This window comes from Amphimedon queenslandica, unplaced genomic scaffold (genome assembly GCF_000090795.2).
Source record: "Amphimedon queenslandica unplaced genomic scaffold, v1.1 AMPQUscaffold_13520, whole genome shotgun sequence".
Classification (NCBI taxonomy): domain Eukaryota; kingdom Metazoa; phylum Porifera; class Demospongiae; order Haplosclerida; family Niphatidae; genus Amphimedon; species Amphimedon queenslandica.
Genome location: NW_003546244.1, coordinates 800955 through 824129, shown reverse-complemented (window position 1 = coordinate 824129; position 23175 = coordinate 800955). Strand labels below are relative to the sequence as shown.

The window sequence follows — 23175 nt, the reverse complement described above, 5'->3', positions numbered from 1 at the left end:
TTATCAAGTGGTGGCTAAAAAGGATTTTAGTGTGTGTGCATGTGTGCCAGATAAAACTACACAGTTGTTTGTTGTAGCTTTGCCAAATACTCCTATATATGAGCCAATTTCAACTATGCCCACTCACAATGGGCTTTTTCAATAGTGCTTCTTATTGCTGTGTATTTTGAATTTAGTTGACGTATATATTGCAGCGGAGATTAGTATTGATATTATTATTATTATTAAAGAATATGTAAAACCAGAAATATCTAATTCTCACACAAAGCATTGTGACAAGGCTAACTATTATAATTAATGTTCTTGTTCATTGCTTTGTTCCCTGAGTTACTTTTTAGCATTCAAGTTTTGAAATTCTATAAAGTTTGAATAATGTGGATTAAGTTATATACAAATAGGTATATGCTTACCTTGGAAATTGATGACACCATCACCATCCTTGTCAACAGAGTTGATGAGATCTTTTATTACTTTAGGAGTAACCCGATCATAGCCTAGATCTTTGGCCAGTAGAGTAACCTCCTCGGGCCCAAGAACTCCATCTCCATTCTTGTCATATTTCTGTATGAGAATACAAAATGAAATTGATTTCATTTCATTTTGTATACAAATGAAAATGAAATAGCTATGAGAATAAGGTCAAACTTACATCAAAGTTTTCTTTTGTTGCCTCTTTAGCATTGTATTGCAAATACTCCTCATAGTTCAACGTGCCACTACCATCAGTGTCAGCTGCTGAGAGCATGTTAGCAACTTGAACCTTTGACATTGGGAGACCAGCAGATTTGAATGCAGCAAACAGCTCCTCTAGTGTGAGCTCTCCATTCTTGTCAGCATCATATTTGTCAAAAATCTTTTTCAGCTCAGCCTTCTTTTCAGCAGTGAGTTTTACAGCCTTTAATTACAAAGACTCATATCATCATGGACAACTGATATTGATGACTTACCATTGCAAAAAGAGATTTCTTTATCCTGCTAATCTAGTGCTTAAAAAATGAGAGTAAAGTCACACAACCTGGACTGCAGCTCTATGGTCATATTTATAACTATTTTTAGTGAGTGGGTGTAATTGGCTCACATGACTGGAACTATATTGTTTCACTTGTTGTCCATACACAGATGCCATATTTGGTGCTATCTTGTTACAGTTGTACACTTGTACACAGCAGTTGCTTTGTCCTGCATTTAATTGAAAAACTTGTCAGTGTCACATAGCCTTGTTGTTATAGCAATCATGCGAGTATTAAATGGAATTTTGTTTATTGGTGTGGTGTGGTGTGGTCTGGAACCTGGCACTGAAAATTAATCAGATTTACAACACAGACATTCTTAGGGTATTTATGATCACTGACCTGATGCAATTAGATCTTATGCTACATGATAGATGCTTCACTGATGCTGAGTAGATCTAGCAGCATTTTTGTTCTACTAATTGCTGTATATACCTCTAAATGCAGGGCTATAAATCCAGACCGGTTTATTGCAAGCTGCAAGCATGAAAGCCTATTAACAGATGATGCCTAAATCTAATTGTATCAGTTGGCATGAATGTTTTCAAAAACAAACATCAACTAGAAAATAATCTATTGTAATCAGACACAGTAGCTTCAAGCTTGCTGAACAGTGGAAAATGAACATCATGATTGCATTTGTGTCCATGTCAGATCACGTGAGTAACCTTATACGTCACTAACCTAATAAGAGGTGTGGTCGTTTTTGTTGTAGGAGGTTTTACTCTGTTCCTTTAGCTCTCGGTTTCCTTTCCTCTCTCCTCAGACCTTGATACTAGAAATGTCCAAGCTCAGAAGAGAATTGTAAGACGCATATTAGATCTAGTCACATGTGATGTGCTTCTAATTCGTTTATGTACACGTAATTAGGCCATCATTGGCCCTGAGAGTGAGAGAGTGAAGAGGTGATATCCACTGAGAGGGGAGTCCTGTTTTGATGTTGTGGTGATTTTAGTTCCCTAAAGATTGAAATAATTTACGTGCTGAATCGAGCCAATCTGGGGCTTCGTTTTGAAATTTTGTTTTATTTCTTGTACATGTACCTTTTAAGATTATAAGTCTTTAAATACTTATTATTAAAATAACCTGGCGTGAGGAATATTTTGATTTTGAGTGCTAGTTTGGTTTTAATTCATGATAGTAAATCATTGTATAGTCTACTATAAATGCCTCATCATGTTTGTACACATTAATGTTTCCGTTAGCTTGAGTGTTAGGAATTGATTTGAGAAAGGAAGGACCACTTTACATTTAATTTCTTCTTAAAACAATTCTTCATAAGGCTGCTCTTGTAAACCACATGCTAGTGGTATATGTGTAGGCGCTTCTTCCTCCATTTATGTAGCATTGTCTGCATGTTGATAATATTAATAAGAGGAATTATACATTGTACAATGTTAGTAACATTATAGCGATGACCTGTGATGATAGCTAATTTCCTTTTGTGTATGAGTTCATGATAGTTGTCATTACATGATTGTACTCTTTTTTATAGTAAAAATGTTGTATATAATTACACTGATGCTGAGGTCAAAGTACGAGATGCTACATCAAATGAGCCATGGGGCCCATCAGGGACTGTAATGGCTGAAATTGCTGAATATACCTTTCACATGTTAGTGCATGATCTTTTTATTCTCTCTCTCTCTCACGCACACACACACACACACACACTCTCTCTATTTAACTCTTCCTTTATTATTTTTCCTTCCTTTCTTCCTTCCTCCTTCTTTTTCTTTACAGTCAAGCCTATGCACTGGTGATGGGTATGTTATGGAAGAGATTGAACGATCATGGAAAGAATTGGCGTCATGTCTACAAGGTACGTCCTAAACTTATTCACTTGTCACGATGCACTCGATTTGCTTTTAACAGTCTCTTGTGGTCCTTGAGTATCTTGTTAAAAGTGGATCTGAGAGAGTCGTCCAGCAGTGCAAGGATAACATATTCTCCATTGAAACGTTGAAAGACTTTCAGTTCATCGATAAAGATGGGAAGGACAATGGAAACTTAGGTAACATGAAACCATGTACACAATCACACATTTATGGTGAACGGTTTAAATTTTTTAGTAAGAGAAAAAGCGAAGACTCTTGTTGAGCTACTTAAAGATGATCAGAAGCTGACAGAAGAAAGAGCACGTGCTACATTAGTGAGTGCATCAATTGATACCATCAAACACGTACATGTACATGTATATTTATAATATCAGCTCCTATACTTTAATTCAGGCAATCATGTTGTGTTATGTTCTAATACACACACCACACTATATGATACTACATGTGCATAGTGTGATTCCCTATCTATAGTACCCCTACAGTATACTATGACTCCTTATCTCTAATATTCTTACACTATACTGTGATTCCTTCTCTAGTATTCTTACAGTGTACATCACTTGTTTCCTATGTTCATGTCTTGTTTCCCTCATTCCTGTACATGCATTATAGTAACCTCCCTTGTACTTTCAAATTATCACTTGAGTTTCTCTTTTCATTTTCCTCTCTCTTTCCCTTTCCCTATCTCTCATACTCATCCACAAATTCCTTTATTGGCATTATTATTATTATCACTATTGTTATTATTATTGTTGTCATCATTATTATTGTTGTTGGCCTTGTTTCTTATTTTGTTTAGTCTCGCGAGCGTAACACAGCCACTACAGGATTTGGCAGTGATTCAGTTTCTAGTAGCGTTGCAGGCACTAGAAGGTACGTATAGTATGTAACACACACAATTGGCTATCAGTGTGATTAGTGTATGACTCATTAATGTGTCCAGTAGGACTCCAAAGACCAGCAGCACAACCACTAGCACTGCCAGTTCATCTCAGAGGTATCCACTTGTTTTTAATCACACAACACATCCTCCATTTTTCGTTATTGCTCTCTTTTTCATTTTGTTGTTTGTTTCTGGCCTCTCTCGTTTATTGACCACTTTCACTTTCTAATCTAATCTCTCTCTCTCTCTCTCTCTTTCTCTCTCTCTCTTCTAGGAGCAATCATCCTCACAGTGTTAGTGATTCAGCATCTGGTGGTGTGTTCAAGCCTCACATTGATCAGAGCAAACCGTCAGCAAAGGATGAGGAGGAGCTACAGCTTCAGTTGGCCTTGAGGATGTCAAAGGAACAAGCTGATGAGGAGGAGAAGTTGAGGTAATGACGACTCTATACCATATCTAGTTCACTAACATGTTTTGATGTCTAATGGAGATGTAATGACTCGTATTAGCAGTTTAATGAAACATGGAAAACTTAGGCTAAATATTTTTGCATGGTAATAGTGTATTGCAAGTGTAAGACATCTTTTAAGGATAATTATGAAGCTTTTACATTATATGCTTCATAAAGCCTTTCTGCAATAGCACTTCTAATGCTCATTGAACCAGTTTGATTTGGTTGCAGTCATTCCACACCTGATGCGAATTGACTTCAATGCATTAAGCCAAACCACCTCCACATGTGGTTTGAATGTGCTTGCAATAGATAACCAATGGCAGCTGGATCAGAAATACTATCATAATAATACGAGATCCTGAAGATAGTGGGGAATCACCTGACCTGTTCTAACCCTTCAAGTGTAGAAAGCCCTATAATCTAAACTGTGATTTATTGATTTGATAGAAACTTGCTCTAGCGCAGCATTTTATAGTAATATTATATTTATACTCCTTGGGTGAATTGTGTTAATATCTTGCCAATAGTTTATAGTAAATATTGTTAGCTTTAGCCTTTACACACTCTTTTCTTTACTTTCAGTGTTGGCCACAGTGTTTGCTTATTGCAATCACCCACATCATGATTATATTACTGTCTGTATTTGTCATTTCAGAGAAATTGAATATATTCCTTATGTCTCAATCAGTTATACTTCAAAAGAACCGACTGCCAGCCCAATAAACCTGATACTGTTTCTTTATTGTCTGTACACAGTGGACTGGGGCAGTAGTGCCTTACTTTCATCTGAAGAGTGTTCCTCTTCTTCCTTTTTTAGGCATTGGAGTAAATAGCTTGACTGGCCACAGTTTATATTAGTATTAATAATAGTTTGGTGTCTGGTGATCAATTGCTAGTGTTATATGTAAATTTCCTAAACCATTAAAAGATAGGCTGTATATAATAATATACTGGTGATACAACAAATTAAATGATAGGACAGGCTTTGCATTAACCATTTTGTATGAATGTGTTTGTTCTTTAGGAAACAAGAGGAGGAGAGTTTAAAGATAGCACTGGAGATGAGTAAACGAGAGACAGAAGGTCAAGGAGAGGAAGAAAATGATGATGACACTGAGAATAATGAACCTGATCTACTTGGTATTCCTTCACACACACATTACCTCTTCTTTTCTCTCTTCTTCACCCTCACTCCTCCTTCTATTTCCCTCTCTTCTACATGTTTGTCTTGTTTATACATGTACATGTTTGTGCCCCTCTCTGTTTATGTATATGTACATGTACACATCTTTTGTTTTTTTGTGCGTACATTCATGTACATGTACGCATGACTGTCGTATTTAAATCAATTCTTATTTTGTACTTGTGTTGTTGATGATCTGCATGTGTTTGCGTTATTTTTGGAAGTTGCTGTACATTATATTTATGTTATAAATACACTAATGATGATATTTGTATTTAGTGATCATTTCTTTTGTAGCTACATCTATAGGTACATTTGTTTATGTTCTAATACATGCACAGTACACTAATTATAATCCATAATAATTATTACATTAGTGGGTCTTGTGTTTAATAGGTGGTTTGAGTGATCCATGGGCTACAGGTGGTGGAGGGGAGCTCCCTCCCTCCTATGATCTGGTTACTAAGACCTCACCTAACAAGCAGCCAGCTTCTTCTGACCCGTTTGCATCTACGAATGATCCTTTTGCTCCTCCTACTCTACCCCCTGATCCTTGGACCAGTAGCAGCAACACTACCAGTGGATTATCAGTCTCAGTAGCACCTCCACCTAGCACCAGGTAATGTGTACGTTATCAGTGTTATTGACTATGGGCTTCACTTGTGATAACTAGTTAGTTTCAGTTGATTATATATACTGTAGTTCCCCTCTTTATAGCTAGTACATGTACATGTACATCAACTGTGTTGTGTGTTTTGCTATTTAGTCAGTTTTAGGCTCTCGTCATGGTGTTGGCATTAGTCAGTGTAATAAACATATCTGGGTCTCATTTTTATAAATTTTGTTGTTAGTTTCAGTTCCTCTTGCTTTTGTTATTTTAAACAGATGCCATTAAATACGTGTGTATACATTATTGTTGTTATTGTGTCTTCTCCGTACAGTACATGGACATCATTCTCTCCTACTAATACTACAATGTCTGATCCTTTTGCTCCACTTCCGTTGGCTGGAGAGATCGGTTCTACTGGTTTTGATGATCCTCCTACTCTGCCGGTCATTCCATCAACATCTGGGACTTCTTCTTTTGACTTGTCAGCATTCAATCCTCCTCTTGACTCCATCACAACTTCTACTAGTAATACTGACAAGGTACATTTGTACTGATAGCTACTGACATATGTATACATATACATGTATGGTTCTAACTGATGTTTTATCAGCATTTAAAAAAATGGGCCAATTTCTTAAAATTCCCTGTACTATAGCCCATGGTTTTTTCCGAAAAATGGGTCTGAAATTACCCCAAATTTTTATTACATTTTTTGATACATATTGATGTCCTTATGCTATGTAGAAAGTTTGAGTTGATTCCAACAAATATTTTTCAAGTTATGGCCATTTTTTTAAAATGGCCAATTTCTTAAAAATTCCCTGTACTATAGCCCATGGTTTTTTCCGAAAAATGGGTCCAAAATCACCCCAAATTTTTATTACATTTTTTGATACATATTGATGTCCTTATGCTATGTAGAAAGTTTGAGTTGATTCCGACAAATATTTTTCGAGTTATGGCCATTTTTTTAAAATGGCCAATTTCTGAAAAATTCCCTGTACTATAGCCCATGGTTTTTTCCGAAAAATGGGTTCGAAATCACCCCAAATTTTTATTACATTTTTTGATACATATTGATGTCCTTATGCTATGTAGAAAGTTTGAGTTGATTCCAACATATATTTTTCGAGTTATGGCCATTTTTTCTAAATGGCCAATTTCTGAAAAATTCCCTGTGCTATAGCCCATGGTTTTATCAAAAAAATGGCTTCGAAATTACTCCCATTGCATTTTTTTATTAATGTTTTTATATTTCGTAGAAAGTTTAAGCTGATTTTATGAATTTTTAAAAGTTGGCCAATGACCATGTACTGCACTACATGTACATGTATTATAGTACAGGGACTATGATACAATGATTACAAAACTAATAATAAACATTAAAGTGGTAACCATTCAACAATGGAACTTGCTAGTTACAATATACATGTAAATTTTCTACATTTCAACATGCTCTCAGCACACTGAATCATTATGACTACTGTATGTGACTTCCATTTTTAATTGTAGAAACCACAAAAGGTTGAGGAGTCATTCTTGGGTACTAATGCAACTCTTGTTAATCTTGATGCACTGACGGCTCCACTGCCTCCTCCAACTTCATCAGTCAATCCATTTGGGATTGCTCCGCTACCTCCAGCAGTGACTCCTCCAACTGCTCGCTCTGGTAATCCCTTTGAGTCGGTAAAGGCACCAGCTCCTACGCTTGCTCAATTGCAACAAGGACCCACCTTTGGTAAGCTCCAATGAGAGCAGGCATGCATGTACTTGTATAATCACTTTTGATGAAACTCTTTTTACAAACTGTGGTATTCTTCTCTACCTCTTTCATTCTTTTACTTTTTCTCCCTCCCTCCATCTTCTTCTTTTCTATTTGTAGATCCTCTTCCTCCTCCTCTGCTACCTGGATCAGGCACAACAGAGTCCTTTAATCCTTTCTCATAGCAAGCTAAGCATCAGATAATAAACCAACAACAAACTATATGATTTATCATTATTATTATTATTATTAGAAAACATTTTTTCTCATGTCCATGAGCTTGCACATTGTATTAATGTGTATGTATTAATGTGACCATTTTATGTCTCTCATAGGCTAATTGATTTTGTTTTTATATCTTTTCATGTGTCGCTAGTTTAAAAATGCTATCGTTTTGTTATTGTGATTTTTTCCTTTCTAATAAAAATTGAGTGTTATAATTATGGAATGGTGTGGTATCTTTAAAGGATAGCTCATTTAAAATCTGATAACTCTGTTCAACAATATCAAGCTAAAAGTTGTAATTATTTTTACAAGTGTAAAATTGAAGTGTGAACAAGCTTGTTCGCACTTGTTTACACCTTAAATTGTACATGTAGCTATTTTTCTTTAAATTTTTGGGAAGAATTTTTTTATTTTATTACAAATAATTATTATAATATTATATAACAATGCAACTAACAAAATAATTATAAAATTTAATAAGGCGGACTATTTTATTAAAAATTGTTCCAGCTGTGATATTCTATTTTTTAACTCCTATTTTAAAAAATGATTATCAAAAATTTTTTTAAATGCTGCCAGCATACCTTGTACTGTATGTACTCATTGTGCATTAGCTTTCTCTTGTCATCATGCTGGACAGGCCTACGAAAGAAGCAATGCATATACATGTAGCTACAGGTTAAGAACTACCTCTTTTCTCTTTCTTGAAACTCAGTCTCAAATGCTCTTAGCTGCTGCCTTTGCTCTCTCTTTCTGGTCTGTGCCAACTCCAACTGCACTCTAAGTTCGTGTCTACATAGTTATATATATAATGCATTATACTATTATTACGCATTGCAAGGTATTTATTTATCTTACGCTGATGCTTTTTGTAGCTGATCGTTGCTCATCCAAACCTTTTTATCATGTTCAGTGAGTGGTACACAACTTGTACTAGCACTTTTCCGATTAAGTGATTTATGGGATTTGGATATTGGCGTTGAAGTAAGCCTTTCTTTTCCTTCTGAAATCACATTAATATGAAAATACAACTATAAGATTCATACTGTACCTCTCCCTGCAAAGAAAGAGTGTTGTTGATGTGGTGTTTCTGGTAGCTTTAGATCAGGGGATAAAGTTTGCTGCAACATTGTATCCGACCACAAGCTATTATCTCTTTTGCCCGCTATTGTTGGACTATCTACTACTTCGTGATGTTGATTCTACATTATTATTAAGCATAATATTACAATAGTGCAATGTTTTTACTAACTTTCTGGACAAGTCTTTTAATTTCTCTGTACGTATCATATAGTGGCCTCATGATTGCCTTACTCTCTGGACTTTGCTACAAATTAAAATACGTTTACGAAATTTCAAAGCATACTTATAACATTCTACACTAACTGGTCTTCCGTGCCTCTTTTCAAACTGAAGCAGTGTCTTTTGCACTAAGTGCTTCTCTTGCATGAGCTCATCAGGTGTCATACTCTATACAGACAATCATAATAAATATTAATATCTTCTTTTATTTTTCTAATAATCTCTCAAACATTTATAATACTAGTTTTTGTGATTTGCCTTAAGTTCAATTACATGTCCCTCTCTTCATTTCATAAGTTTCATTAGCTCTTACTTTTAAATCATTAGTTCTTCCTGCTTTACGTCTCTTCTCTTCCAGTGATGCAGTTATACTTTGCATTATCAAACATAAAGGGTTCTCTTGGGTAATGGCACCGTGAGATGACCCAACTACTAATGACTGATGTCTTCGAACTGGTTTAGAAACTGTTTCCTTTCTTCTTAAGCTAGTGGCAACTTTCGATTCATCAAAATCATCCAGTCTTGTTGATGACTGACTTATAAACTGCTCAGAATAATCTGATTCCACAGATACAATATGTATATATTATAAAAGAACTGCACAAATGTCTTTACATACTTTCTTGTACTGTTGGAAGTGATGTTTTATTTAGTGGGACTTGATTTGATCTCAGAGCTATAAAAGAATAGATGACATTAAGTAGTAAAAGCAATACTGTCATCATTTACTTCTTATTCTTTGCTTTATTGCTGTAAGTAATGCTTTCTCTTTAGTCACTTGATCATACTCATCATTTCTTGGCTAAAATTTAAAAATAATTATTATACATATGCACTGTATGTGCCAGCATGCATTATGATTATATGTACTTTGCGTTGATGCTTCTTTAAAAATTCTCTTTCATGCGATTTTAAAATATCTCTCAGCCCTACAAAATTTATTGATAAATGTAAAAAAATAACCAAAGACTCACTTCTTGCTTCTATTATTAGTTCATCATAATTTAATGACTCAATCTGACTTGAGTCACTCGTCCATCCGGCTGGTATTAGCAACGGGGTCACCTTTTCTTTTGGTTCAATTTTTTCTCCATTTTGAACAATTGGTTTCTTGTGTACATTAACAGGCGCTATGCCGCTAACAGGAGAAGTAGATACTACAGCTGCAGTATGCGATGATGATAGCTCTGTTGTATGTGATATGACATTAGTACTCCCAGTCAACAATAAAGGCATTGATAAGTTATTGGATGCACTGGTGTATGTGTGACTCAGAGGCATTACTACGGTCACAGTAGCAGTTGAGGCAGTCACGTGCTGACTAGTAGTCATATTACTTGCAAAAACAGTCGTTTGGCTGGGTGGGGTAGAAACTGCAACAGTAGAATATGGTTGGTCGGCAACTGGTATTGTTGACTGGCTAATAGATAATGTTTCTTTAGCTGGACTCAATATACCAGATATAGAACCAATTGCTGGTGCTACATGACTTGATACTGGTGTCACATCACTCATTGCTGGTACTGAATAATTTGCAGTTGAGGTAGGTTCATTGCTTAAGCTAGAGGAAGGAGGTGGCAGATTAATTTCCTCAATCACATCCATTGATGATATTTTATTAGTATAGGAATCATTGACTGCATCCTCTGAGACTAAAAAGGAACTTGACTGCCTTGATGGTTTTGCTCTTTTAGGGCCTCTTGCTCTTTGCTTTGTTGGCTATAAATAATTAATAGATATATTAGACAATAATTAGCACTAGCAGACAGCTCATATTCACATTTGATACATTTGGTATACAGACAATTTTCATAAATTTACAAGATGCTTGAGGCTACAGTGTATGTATGGGATGCTTGAGCAATTAAGGCATGCTGGAGTTATTTGTTTAAAGTATTGATGCATACTTGAAATACCTCGTGATTATACTTACATGAATATCTAGTGTTTTAATTTGTCTTGTCACATAATCAAAGTCATGAGCCGTGTATGAGCCCAGAGCCTGTCTCCCTATTTTGGGTTTCTCCGGCACTTTAGGTGGCGGAGGCTTCTCTTTGGCCTCTTCCTTCACTGAAACATGATCATCATCTTTACTATGTCGAGCTGGAGCAGCTCCAAACTACAGTGAAGTGCATATAAACATTATAGCAGCGTGTCCACCATACCTGATAGAGTAATCCTTTCTTTTCAAAGCTATCCCTGATACTCTTTATATTAAAAGACCCTTCTACAGTAGTTTTTCCATTATCAAAAGTAGTTTCTTTTTCTTTTTCTTCTGTGTCAACTCCTTCTTCTTCCTTTCCTTTAACAGTGACCAGTTGTATTGTATTGTCAGGGTCTCTATCACTACTAAACACAGCACTCTTCCTGTTCCTAACTGACTTCTTTCGTCTCGTGAAACCAGGCTCCTCTCTCATCTGCACCACACTCTCACTGCTAACAGCTGTATCTGTTGTACCTTCAGATGACGTCGGTATTGCCTTGTATAACATATCGGCACTGTTACTGCTGGTGGTGGTTGTGGTTGTATCTTCAGAAGATGAAGGTGGAATAAGAGCATTAGTTGTGACAAGAAGAGGAGGAGGAGGGGAGGAAGTCTCAGGCGATTGGAACAAATGATCTTGAATGCTGTCACCAATAAGCGTATTGTACGCTCTATAAATAAAGAGTGCATTATATTAACAAAGTGTGGTCTTGTGTGACATTACTGTGATGTCCGTGGGGTTACATTAGGTGAGGTTGGTGGACTGGTCCCCATACTACACATGCAGTTATTATTATTCAGAGAATTTATAATTCTTTACCTGCTCTTAGAGTTCCATGAGAGAGGAGAGGGTACTCTACTTATTAGTATGTCATCACTATAAAGTACCAAATTATAATTCACAGTATGTGCAATGTACATGTATGTGTATGTGTATAATAGATTACCTTAATGATTTACTTTTACTAGCCACAGCAATTGATTCTGACCTGCAGTGTACACAAGAACAATCCAATGTACATGTATAATGATAGAAAGCATCGACTTACTGTGCTCTCTTTCTTGTCTTTTCTTCATGGTTCTCAGCTTCCTCAATAGCTTCGTCAATACTTCTTTCATGGGGTGAGACAGATTCATCATTGTTTGTGTCATTTAGTGGTACTCGTGCTACTGTCTCGTATACGTGTATGTCAGAATCAAGACTTGTCTCATGATTAGGACTGCTAGGACAAGACAGAGAGAAAGTGAGGTTTGTCTAGAGAAGAAAAAAAGGACAAAATTGAAGTACAAGAAAAAGAAAAGAGAGAGAGAGAGAGAGAGAGAGAGAGAGAGAGAGAGAGAGAGGTATAAAGTTAAGTTTGTTAGTGATATCTTATACTTTAGCGTTCTTATGAACATGATAAGGTTGAGGGAGTTCAGGTTTCTTTTTCTTTCTTGAGTCTGAGGGAAGGAATACATCATCAGATGATTCACTGATTGCCCTCAGATTGTTCTCTTCCTGAAGAAAACATCAACATAAACTTTTACATGTACATACACTATCACTATATGCTGTTTATCAGTGTAATCAAAGTGTGCTTACATGTACATGCACTTTCTCATCAAATATGATTCTGTAGTGGAGTATCATTTGAGCAAAAGCAGAATTAGCGTATCCCTGTCTCTTGATATCGCTAAGTTGATCCCCACACCTGTACATTAGAGGATTAGTCAATTGTGCTGCATTGAATAAGGATTGTTTGATAAATACTTTCATGATAAGCTAAACACACAATACACACATCATGCACACAGGCTATAGTCCACCTGAATATGTTTGGGCCAAATACAATCGATAGCGATACTGCAGTCATCTTATTGCTTCCTACATGAACAGTATTTGTGTTTATAAATAATGCATTAGAAATATTACACAACATGTTTACCAGTGTGTTCTGCAACAAGTGAAAGATGAGCACAAAGATACTTCAAAAGCCGGTAATGATCCTTTGGTAGAGCAGTTAATATGTCTTTGACTTTCTTAATCTCCACAGGTGTGTAGGACCCAGTTATAGCTATAAATCAGTTTAGATGATGGTAAATTAATTGGGCTAAATGATAGCATTCTTTGTTCTTAGAGTGCATCATTCCAAAAAATTAGTATGTATTAATATGACTTACTCTCTTGTAGCTTTACAACACAATCAACAACAGGATCAGGGACTAATGGGTCTGGCAGTTGCCTCTACAAAAAAACAGTGAGAATAATGTCACAATACATAATATCATTACTAGCAAGGGAAGCATAATGTAAACAATAATTATTATTGTCAGTCAAATATGATGACAAAATTACTATACAGCAAACAAGTCTGACCAGTACAAAAACGAAAATATTTTGTTTGATAATATTATATTTAGTTAGTTTAAAGTGATTGTGATATAACTAATAGTTTCAATATTGAATGCCTCATACAAATTAGCTACATTAATTACCAGAAACAATTTCAGGAGACTTCCAATCGAGTATATTTCAACATCAGTCAAATCAACATCTCCATCATTATCAAAACGGATCCTTAACTTCTCCACAAGCTTGCTATTACCATTGATCCTATACAGACCTTCTTGATCCAATCCTAACAAGAGATTGCATTGATCAGTTTAAGACTATCATAATGCACATGTGTGCTTTCTTAGAGAGAACAATCAGGACATGATGGATGCATTATCCATACCATGTTTCTCAATGTGATTAACAATCTTTACCACCACAGGTGGTATAGCATGTGGCCCATTACTGGCTGAGAAATGTTTAGCTGGCAGTGAGATTTTCCGCGATTCACTTTGTGCAGGTTGATCCAGTAACTGTTTCAATGGCACACCAAACACTTTACCTACATGATAAAGCAGTGGATAATCAACCATACTTGATCTCAACATACTGGCATTGTTTAAAGATTGGGCTCTTGGTTTCTTCTTTGGAGTTGGAGAGCTTTGAAATACTTTCTTCATTTTTGAGGCCAACCCATTTGAGCTTGATGGCAAGTCCAGCAACTGAAAGAGAGAGAGAGAGGGAGTAGTTTACAAAACTAGATCATTGAAGAATGATGTGGGCTGCATCTTTTAAATAACAAATCAGATAATTAAACATTACAATGCTGTGTCTTATTATAAATATTAAACAAAGAATATTACTTAAAGCACAAAGACTAAAAAAACTGTCACCCTAGTATTGTACCTCTTGAGATTTTGATTTAATAAGCTTCCCAGGTTTCCCAGCCATTAAAATAGTGACAAGTAACTGGTTTGCAGTTATTATCGGAGAATAGTCCTGACTCAATTGTGAAAGAAGTAAGACTAGAGTGAGATTGTACTTCTGGATTATATTGCAGGGAGGAGCTCAGTAAACACAAACTTGTATCTTGATCTCCTAGGACGCTCTGATGTGTTTATTTTACACTTGCAATCCAGAGGAAGGGCGTGTCTGTAGAAACAAGCTAATTATTATTCATGAGTATACAATAACCACGCCCAATACTTTTCTATTTTTAAATTAAATAATGACATGACAATAAAAATAAGCCCCATTGGCAATGTTTTATTATTATAGGGTTACATTTCAGCTTCTTTATAAAATTTGTCTTCTAAACTAGGTGTTGTTTTATCTTTTGTAGGAAGCTCTGTTGCTGCATACAGCTTAGGAATATCATAACGATCACAATCTTCCTTAGCAACTTCTCTGAGTGTATAGCTATCAGCAGATTTCTTGTACTGCTTTTTTTTTATACAAACACATATTCTATAGGTAAAAATGCCTAAGTGACAATAATAAAATTTTAAGACTTACATTGCAATGAATATGATAAATATGATAAAGGAAGCTACAAAACCTGCTGCAAACAACCATATCAATGAAGTAAAATTATTACCATTACTGCTACCATCATCATTGTCATTGTCGTCATCATCATCATCATCATCATCATCATCATCATCATCATTTAAAGGTGAGGCAATAGAAAGTGCTGTCACATTGTTTATCCATAACAACTTATTAGTCTCAAAGTCATTAAATAGGATTGATACCAAGTCTGAAGCAGTTTGTGATCCATCTATTGCTGCATATATCACGGTTGAAGAAAAGTTAAGTTTAGCCCTTTCATCAAAACAAAAGATGTCAGAATCAGTAAACTTCATATATTTGACTGAACACATGCAGGAATGTTTTGTTCGGTTTCTTAAAGCATTTTCAAATATCAAAACATCCTATATAATAGTAGATATTAATTCACAAGACAATTACAAAACTTACATCCCATTTATTGCAATCATTAACATTTAGGCTAACAGTAAATTGAACTGCAAAAGTTAATTATTTCAGTAAAAAATTATACAACATAGACTACTCACATTTCTCTTCCAACAAGATTTCTTTTTTAATATACTGAGCTGTAGTATCAACTGCACACTGATAAAGACCATACTTAGAGCTACCAGAAGTATTGTAAACTAGTTCTGATTCTGTACTATTAGCAATAGCCACTCCATTCTTAATCAAAGTAATATCATGATAGAGAGGCCTAGGATACCCACCACTGACAGAGCATGACAGCTGAACATTGTATTCCTGCATAAAACTGGTTTGACTAGCATTAAAACTAACAAATGGAGACTCTGAAAAGCAAAAAGAAACATAAAACACAATAACAATGAAGACTAACCATAATACTCTAGCCTCTGTACATCAGCATCAAGAAATATATCAGTTAGTCCCAAATAACTGGATGAATCAAGGAAGCTTTGATATGAACTAGGACAATTTAATGAAGAAAGTACTGATGACGAATCAAGAGCAAATTGAAACTCATAGTATCCAGAATCAGTAATTGAAGGATGAATGATAGTGTAATTATAGGTACCATTAGAGAGCAATAAAATACCATTGTGATACAATGACACACTTCCTTCATTATTATCACTGGTCAATGCTATTTGAGGAGATTCATTGTTAAAAACAACAAAACCTTTCAAGAAATTAGGAGTGCTGTCTTCATTAACGTAAATTCCTATAAAATACAACTTAAAACAATAATGGCAGAAATAATATCCTACCATTAGGCACCATAATGAAACTTAATGGGCTCAACACAGGATAACCACGTAGTAATTGCAGTATCTTGTTTTGACAGTCTTTGTTATAATGATACAACCTTAGTAAGTCAAATCTAACAGAATATTCTCCAATGTCTTCATCAGTAATATTATTGATGACAAGTGTCTTGTTACCATTGTTAATGAGGTGCTTGCTGGAATTTGATATCTTACTACCATTATAATACCAGTTGAGTTCAAGAAGATATTCAGTTATAGTAGTGTCTGTTATGTTCACTGTCAAGGTACCAACAAAGCCATTCTCACTATTCAACTGAATACTGGTATCAGAAGACTGCAATAACCCTACAATTATTATGCATGTAGAAATTACTATAAGTTGTTATGCATGTACACAATCATGAAAATGAAAAGCAAATTTTGATGAAGTCAAACTTAGTATGTAAAATTGAGAAATCAAAAATTCATTTATAATGATCTTCGGCCAAAATCAGAATGCTTCTTTGAATGCTCATAACTCAAGAACTACTGGCTTAAACATTTTACATTATCCAACAAAAGCCTTTGGCCAATTTTTAAATGGATAGTTGTTTATGTAAAATTAATAAGGTCAGCATACCTTTGACAGATATTACAGTATGTCCCATTCCTATCACTGCTCCATTGTATTTCACTATGCAGTAATAGTTCCCGTGAGTTGTATGTCCTGCATTTATAGTTAGTGTGACATTAGGATCTGTATCTCTGTATTGTGTGAATGAAGATGTTCCTGATACAGTCCTTCTCCAGTGATAGGTACTGTTAACAGGAGGAGCAGGAGATACATTACAGGTAAGTACTACTCTACTCCCAATAGAAACAGCATCAGTATCAGTATCAATGGTCACACTGTAGCGAATAGGAGACTCTGTGTGTATTGTACATACTAATATAGGCATAATTATTAATATTGAAGTACCTTTACACATAACTCCAACATCTTTAGCATGATAACAGTTGGTTGCTCCTATACCATTAACATAAGAACACCGAGTAAGACTCTCTTCATTGCCAGTACAATCAACTCCTGTCATGTGAACTGGTCCAGTCCCTCTTCCAAAGTATCCATTAGTCACTGGTATTGCTCCTACACACATCAAATAATTAATCATCATGAATGAGACTATTAACTTACTCAATGTATGATGCCCAGCCTGTGTACATGCTACTAGAGCATCTCTTTCATCCCATCCAGTACTACACACTGTACCCCAGTATCCATTGAGACATATCTCAACTCTACCTTCTCTTGAATCACCACCATTAGATAACCGTATTGATCCTTCTGTATTGCAAGCATCTAAATTAATTACAGCCATGATGACACTGAATCATAACCACCTTACTTTCACTAGCATTGTGCTGACATTCTATACCACCTCGTATCACATAATACCATGAGTCTGCGTTAATTGAAGGTAGAGATTTTGAACAATTTTCTAGGTTACTCTCAGTACCATTACATTCGTATGTATAACCAACTCTTTCATTCTTACCACTCCAGTTAGTATCAGTAATTGCAACAGACCCTACAATAGATCACATACAATAGATGATATAATGTTATACTTACAAGTATCATAATATCCTAATTGCCTGCAAACAACTTTAGCATTATTATAATTCCAGTATCTTGCATCAATTGTCGTCCATATACCATCAGTACATATCTCTACTCTTCCTTCATTATCTCCTCCTAAGGTAGTCATTCCAGCACTGCAGTTAACAACAACTATTGAAATATCTTATTACACAAACTGCTCAATTAATTTTCTCACTTGAACATAAATATCCATATGTCTGTAAAGTATAACAGTTGCCAGAAGCACTTTTATTAGAACATTGAGTCAGCGAGAGCTCATTTCCATTACATAGGAATTTATCAAGCACTATTGGTCCATCTTCACCAAAGGAATATAGGAAGTATGAATTCCCTATTATAGTATTTCTTCAAAACAATCACTCATTTTTCAAAACTTACAATTATTATCAAGATATCCTAGTTGTCTACATATAACATTTTCATCAGGTGGAGGATAGTTGTAAAGGAAATTAATGTAATTGCAAACATAAACCCACACTCCGTCGTAACATATTTGAAAATCACCTTCATTGTTAGAATCACCTCCAATTAACCTTATTTTGCCATGTGTACAGTTCCTGTCTAGTTGCAAATATCTCTGTATTATTTTTATGATAACAGTATGTAGCCTTACTGTAACATTTAATGCCAACAGTACTCCTATAACTGCATGAAAAACCAGGATAAATTGTGCATTCTGTTAGATTAGCCTCTGATCCAGTACAATAAACATGTCCTATAAGTTGTTCAAGATTTCCTCCACCAAACTCAGAATATTGAAATATCAATCCTTCTATAAAAAACAAAAAGGTACCGTATAGCTCCTAATTTTCGTCAGTCAAAAATTTCGTCAAAATCTCAATTTCTTGCTAAAATTAATTTTCGTCAATAAAATTTTCGTCATTTTTGTTATTAATCCGCATACTACCCACGTGGAACAAAAATTTCGTCAGTTAAAAATTTCGTCAAGCAAAAGTGCCTGACAAATTTGATGAAAATTTTGACTGATGAAAATTTGGAGCTATACGGCAACTAATTTTACCAATAATAATTTTACCTTGTCCATCATAACCAAGTTGACTACAAACAATACCAATTTCTCTTTCATCAAAGTATGTGCTACAAACAGTTCCCCATTCTCCATTGATGCAAACTTCCACTCTTCCTTCATCTGGCGTAGTACCATTTACTAGTCTGACATCACCATTAATACAGTCAGTTAATACTGTAAAATTAAAATAAGTTATAAAACATAATAATAATGCTAAAATAAACCACCTCTTTCTAAACACTTCACGCCAACATCATTCGTGTGAGATTGAGAAAAGGCTACATTTGCACTATTAAGAGAACAATCTTCTAAGCGAGACTCATTTCCAATGCAATTTAAATATATATGTGTGATAGGACCAGATCCTGGACCAAAATACGCCGTAGAAAAAACCAAAGCACCTGATTGATATGAGGTTATTATTAATGAAATAATTTTGGCAGCATGCATGCATACGTGGATGTTGGTATCCAAGTTTTCTGCAGACTACATGAGCATCTGGAGTATTAAATCCATATCTACAGATAGTACTCCATACTTCGTTGCTACAATATTCTACTCTTCCTTCTATTAAATTAGGACCATTGGGATCAACCAAACGCATGTCTCCATTTGTACAACTACCTAGTATGAGTATTAAAATAATGTAATAATAAATAATGATAATAATAATTTATACCTGAAGTTGGTACAATGTTTCCTTGACATCTAACACCAGAAATTCTGTACAAACCATAATTGGTGTTAAAGCAATTTGAAACTGTTGACTTCAAGCAATCATTTAAATTTGATTCATTCCCATAGCAATTCCAACTATAGAGTATTGGAAGTCCATGTCCATATCCAAATGAATTAATATATGAAACAACTTGTGCATCTGTAAAAGTATTATATAAGATGATGGCTTTGTGTTTACTACCTATGGATTACCTGTTGCTGGTAGACCTAATTGTCTACACACTACAAATGCCTCTTGATACCCCCAATTGCTATCACAGACACTAGTCCATGCTCCATCATTACACACTTCAACAGTTCCTTCTGTTGGTATTAGTCCATCAGTGAGTCGCACTGATCCAGATGTGCATGATGAGTTAGCTATATAAAATAACAATACTATTGTTAGAAGGTGAGAATACTTTCATGTGACTATGAAATGATATTCATCTATGACGCTTGTCTTGCATTTTACCAGCAGACATGTAAACATTATTAGGCCCTTATTCATCAAAAAATACTGAGCTGCTGGCCATTGTTCTTATATTTTAGCTATGACCCTTTATAATTACTTACCTGGACATACAATGCTAACATCATTTGCATGAGAACAGCTTGTATTACCAATACCCTGAGTCATATTACAATCCAGTAAAGAATTCTCAGATCCAGTACAGTAAAGATAACTGAGCCATATTGGACCTGTACCCTCGTGATAATAAGCATCATACAATACACTTACAGCTATTAAAAAGAAAATAATAATGTACTATGAGATCTATTGTAGCAAGTCTCTAAATTTGAAGTATATACTTTGTTCATACTCCACTTCATATCCCAATTGTCTGCAAGCAACTCTAGCATCCAAAGCATCAAAAGCACCACCACATATACTTCCCCATACAGAGTCAATGCATATCTCCAGCCTTCCTTGATAAGAAGCACTTCCATTCACCAATCTTAGTGCCCCATACTGACAGTTGTCATTACAGTTACCTACTTCTATAAAATATAGTTTTGTATGGTCTACATAGTCAGATAATACTCTGCCTTACCTGCGAGCCAGAAGAAATATGATAATAATAAAATTGCAGACGCCATGTAGCATGCACTATGTATGAATTGCCTGGGGCGTGTCCTAGTCCTGTTAATTAAATTCATTTTGCTTAAAATGTTGGATAACAGCTAGCTTTTAGATAGCTGAGTGTACAATGGACATAAACCTAATACCTTTCCTTTGAACTATTGGGAGGACACTTGTAACAATGACTGATAGGGTGAGCTGTCCTTCATCACTTAGTATAATAATAGTGCAATGACATTTAAAACTGCTTATTAACCATTTATGCTAAAAGTGTGTTAAAAGAAATGATAAAACACAAGACATTATATCTAACTAGTAGAACAATGAATGGTCCAGTGGCTACAGCATTAACATGTATGAGTATTATAGCTATTATGATAAAGTTGAGGCAATGATTATGATCTGATACCAATCTCTGATTTCCAACCAGGTGCTCTCTCAAATCCATTCTTTCCTTGAGAAAAGTCTTCAAATGTTTGATATATCTCAGCTTCACTGTTCATCACAAACGGACCTACAATTATAGGCCACACAAATAAATAAATTAATTAGGCATCGTAGAATTTTTAATTTTAGCAGAATCTATTATTATCATCCATCCTACCATGCTGTACAACTTTCTCTTTGACAGGCTCTCCCGCTATCAGAACAAAATGAAGCTGTTCATCATCCTAATGGAGTTTAATTATAAATTAAGAATTAAAATAATTTTATATGTACTTCATTTTTCACATTAATGTGATCCCCAGGGCCCAATACTAGTGTGTGGTGGGGTGTACTCTCCATCCAGTCATCAGATCCGGTTGCTGTCTTCCCACCAAAATATCCTCGACCTTTCAATACATATATGAAACCATTCCAACCTTAAAAGAGAATGTGATAGTAAGAGTAATCCATGCTTTTTATACATGGTATTTTGTCAAAAATAAATATGAAAAAATTCTCAATTTTTATTACATTTTTTGATGCATATTGATATCCTTATGCTATCTAGAAAGTTTGAACTGATTCTGACAAATATTTTTCAAGTTATGGCCATTTTTAAAAAATGGGCCAATTTCTGAAAAATACCCTGTACTATAGCCCATGGTTTTTTCTGAAAAATGGCTCAAAAATCACACCAAATTTTTATTACATTTTTTGATACATATCAATGTCCTTATGCTATGTAGAAAGTTTCAGCTGATTCTGACAAATATTTTTCAAATTATGGCAATTTTTTAAAATGGGCCAATTTCTGAAAAATACCCTGTACTATAGCCCATGGTTTTTTCCAAAAAATGGCTCCAAAATGACCCCAAATTTTTATTACATTTTTTGATACACATCAATGTCATTATGCTATGTAGAAAGTCTGGGCTGATTCTGACAAATATTTTTCAAGTTATGGCCATTTTTAAAAATGGGCCAATTTTTAGTCTTTATACATGAGATTTGGCCAAATTTAATCAGAAACTGAAATTAAGGGAATTCTAGATTTTTAGTACATTTTCTGATGCATATACATGTTCTTATGTTACGTACAATTACTACAATAGTAGCTTGAGCTGAGTCTGATCAAAAGTACACATTCACTAGTTGCTCAAAAAGTTGGCCTCAAGAAGGGCTAAGGGAAGGGAGGCAATTGCTTTACTGCCCCGTAGTGCCCCTACCCTTAAAATTTTTAAATTTCAATATCAAAGTAAATGTACCACTATACCTTCAGTAACAGGCTGGGAAAGATGACTTCCTTTGTCTATCTTAAAATCAAGATAAACAGTTGGAGTTAATGTACGGACAGGAGACTAAAAAAGAACAAAAAACATTCATAATGCTATAGATATTGATACTGACACTGATATTGAAATCTTACACTAGCTCCGAGTGAATCTCCTGCAATTACTGTTACATGAACTCCGTCTTTACTGACAGATGGTATGTCTTTATTTAATAATTCTTGATAGCGTGGCTCAACCATCTAGAGAGACAGAAAGGATAAACAATGCATACACACACACACACACACTGGATGACTTTACTTTATCTTTTTTCTTTAAATTTATCCACAGTTGTAGTCCCACATTATCTCCATCACCAGCTGGCATTTCAGAATGCACTATACCCCGACCAGCAGTCATCCACTAAACAATGGAAGAGATTTATAGGATGATAAAGCTAACAATCACAAACCTGTAGATCTCCTGGGTTTATGGTTCCTTTGTGTCCACAAAAGTCTTCATGCATGAATGATCCTTGGAGCATGTATGTGACCTAAGAAAAGTCTTTAATATTCTTAACCCTCTTTTCCTCAATTTTTTCATCTCTTCTCTTTTCCTTCCTCACTCTTGTCTCTCATTACAGTTACCGTTTCAAAG

At 35.1% G+C, this 23175-nt stretch overlaps 5 protein-coding genes across 10 annotated transcripts; 1 reads left to right on the top strand and 4 right to left on the bottom strand.

The window, feature by feature from the left end:
- Nucleotides 1-206: 206 nt before the first annotated feature.
- On the bottom strand, nt 207-1045 carry LOC100639389 (calmodulin-like). Its single transcript, XM_003382594.3, has 4 exons — nt 948-1045; nt 650-895; nt 411-561; nt 207-356 (listed from the first exon to the last, which is right to left on the bottom strand). The coding sequence occupies exons 1-4, from the start codon at nt 948-950 to the stop codon at nt 328-330; spliced, it is 429 nt and encodes a 142-aa protein (XP_003382642.1). The 5' UTR covers nt 951-1045; the 3' UTR covers nt 207-327.
- Nucleotides 1046-1702: 657 nt separating this feature from the next.
- On the top strand, nt 1703-8191 carry LOC100640822 (epsin-1-like). 3 transcript variants are annotated; one of them, XM_019995857.1, is made up of 13 exons: nt 1703-1814; nt 2506-2625; nt 2754-2832; nt 2886-3024; nt 3083-3162; nt 3651-3724; nt 3795-3848; nt 4015-4167; nt 5213-5328; nt 5768-5990; nt 6313-6520; nt 7494-7719; nt 7864-8191. In XM_019995857.1, exons 1-13 carry the CDS (start codon nt 1792-1794, stop codon nt 7926-7928), a joined length of 1560 nt encoding a protein of 519 aa, XP_019851416.1. In that variant the 5' UTR covers nt 1703-1791; the 3' UTR covers nt 7929-8191. The 3 variants fall into 3 exon arrangements, with proteins under 3 accessions (XP_019851416.1, XP_019851408.1, XP_011403649.2); XM_019995849.1 differs by having other exon boundaries at nt 4009-4167; XM_011405347.2 differs by having other exon boundaries at nt 1704-1814; nt 3798-3848; nt 4009-4167.
- Nucleotides 8192-8414: 223 nt separating this feature from the next.
- LOC100640694 (rho GTPase-activating protein 32-like) lies at nt 8415-14704 on the bottom strand. Of its 3 annotated transcripts, XM_019995839.1 has the most exons (28): nt 14611-14699; nt 14475-14567; nt 14179-14290; nt 13972-14130; nt 13730-13872; nt 13415-13478; nt 13180-13308; nt 13061-13118; nt 12837-12945; nt 12633-12752; nt 12304-12509; nt 12202-12243; nt 12075-12131; nt 11979-12029; nt 11436-11925; nt 11204-11389; nt 10245-10989; nt 10141-10199; nt 10000-10072; nt 9890-9946; nt 9584-9828; nt 9355-9438; nt 9221-9295; nt 9020-9170; nt 8827-8971; nt 8659-8760; nt 8553-8610; nt 8415-8502 (listed from the first exon to the last, which is right to left on the bottom strand). In XM_019995839.1, the coding sequence occupies exons 2-28, from the start codon at nt 14517-14519 to the stop codon at nt 8455-8457; spliced, it is 3813 nt and encodes a 1270-aa protein (XP_019851398.1). In that variant the 5' UTR covers nt 14520-14567; nt 14611-14699; the 3' UTR covers nt 8415-8454. The 3 variants fall into 3 exon arrangements, with proteins under 3 accessions (XP_019851398.1, XP_019851400.1, XP_019851394.1); XM_019995841.1 differs by having other exon boundaries at nt 8827-8968; nt 14475-14704; XM_019995835.1 differs by having other exon boundaries at nt 14475-14702.
- Nucleotides 14705-14753: 49 nt separating this feature from the next.
- On the bottom strand, nt 14754-20860 carry LOC109581566 (scavenger receptor cysteine-rich domain superfamily protein-like). 2 transcript variants are annotated; one of them, XM_019995807.1, is made up of 22 exons: nt 20793-20860; nt 20551-20739; nt 20314-20481; nt 19951-20118; nt 19700-19897; nt 19477-19644; nt 19248-19421; nt 19027-19194; nt 18604-18762; nt 18369-18551; nt 18166-18321; nt 17961-18119; nt 17734-17916; nt 17523-17687; nt 17307-17474; nt 16968-17255; nt 16349-16693; nt 15958-16302; nt 15647-15910; nt 15549-15595; nt 15084-15502; nt 14754-15035 (listed from the first exon to the last, which is right to left on the bottom strand). In XM_019995807.1, the coding sequence occupies exons 1-22, from the start codon at nt 20836-20838 to the stop codon at nt 14849-14851; spliced, it is 4347 nt and encodes a 1448-aa protein (XP_019851366.1). In that variant the 5' UTR covers nt 20839-20860; the 3' UTR covers nt 14754-14848. The 2 variants fall into 2 exon arrangements, with proteins under 2 accessions (XP_019851366.1, XP_019851371.1); XM_019995812.1 differs by lacking the exons at nt 14754-15035; nt 15549-15595 and having other exon boundaries at nt 15423-15502.
- A 193-nt stretch (nt 20861-21053) lies between these two features.
- Nucleotides 21054-23174, bottom strand: LOC109581001 (pirin-like protein; the record flags this gene model as incomplete). Its single annotated transcript, XM_019994689.1, has 8 exons — nt 21054-21335; nt 21426-21492; nt 21542-21684; nt 22521-22605; nt 22674-22778; nt 22840-22941; nt 22991-23071; nt 23166-23174. Coding segments are annotated over 8 exons (711 nt in total), but the record flags the coding sequence as incomplete, so codon positions are not given.
- Nucleotide 23175: the final 1 nt, after the last annotated feature.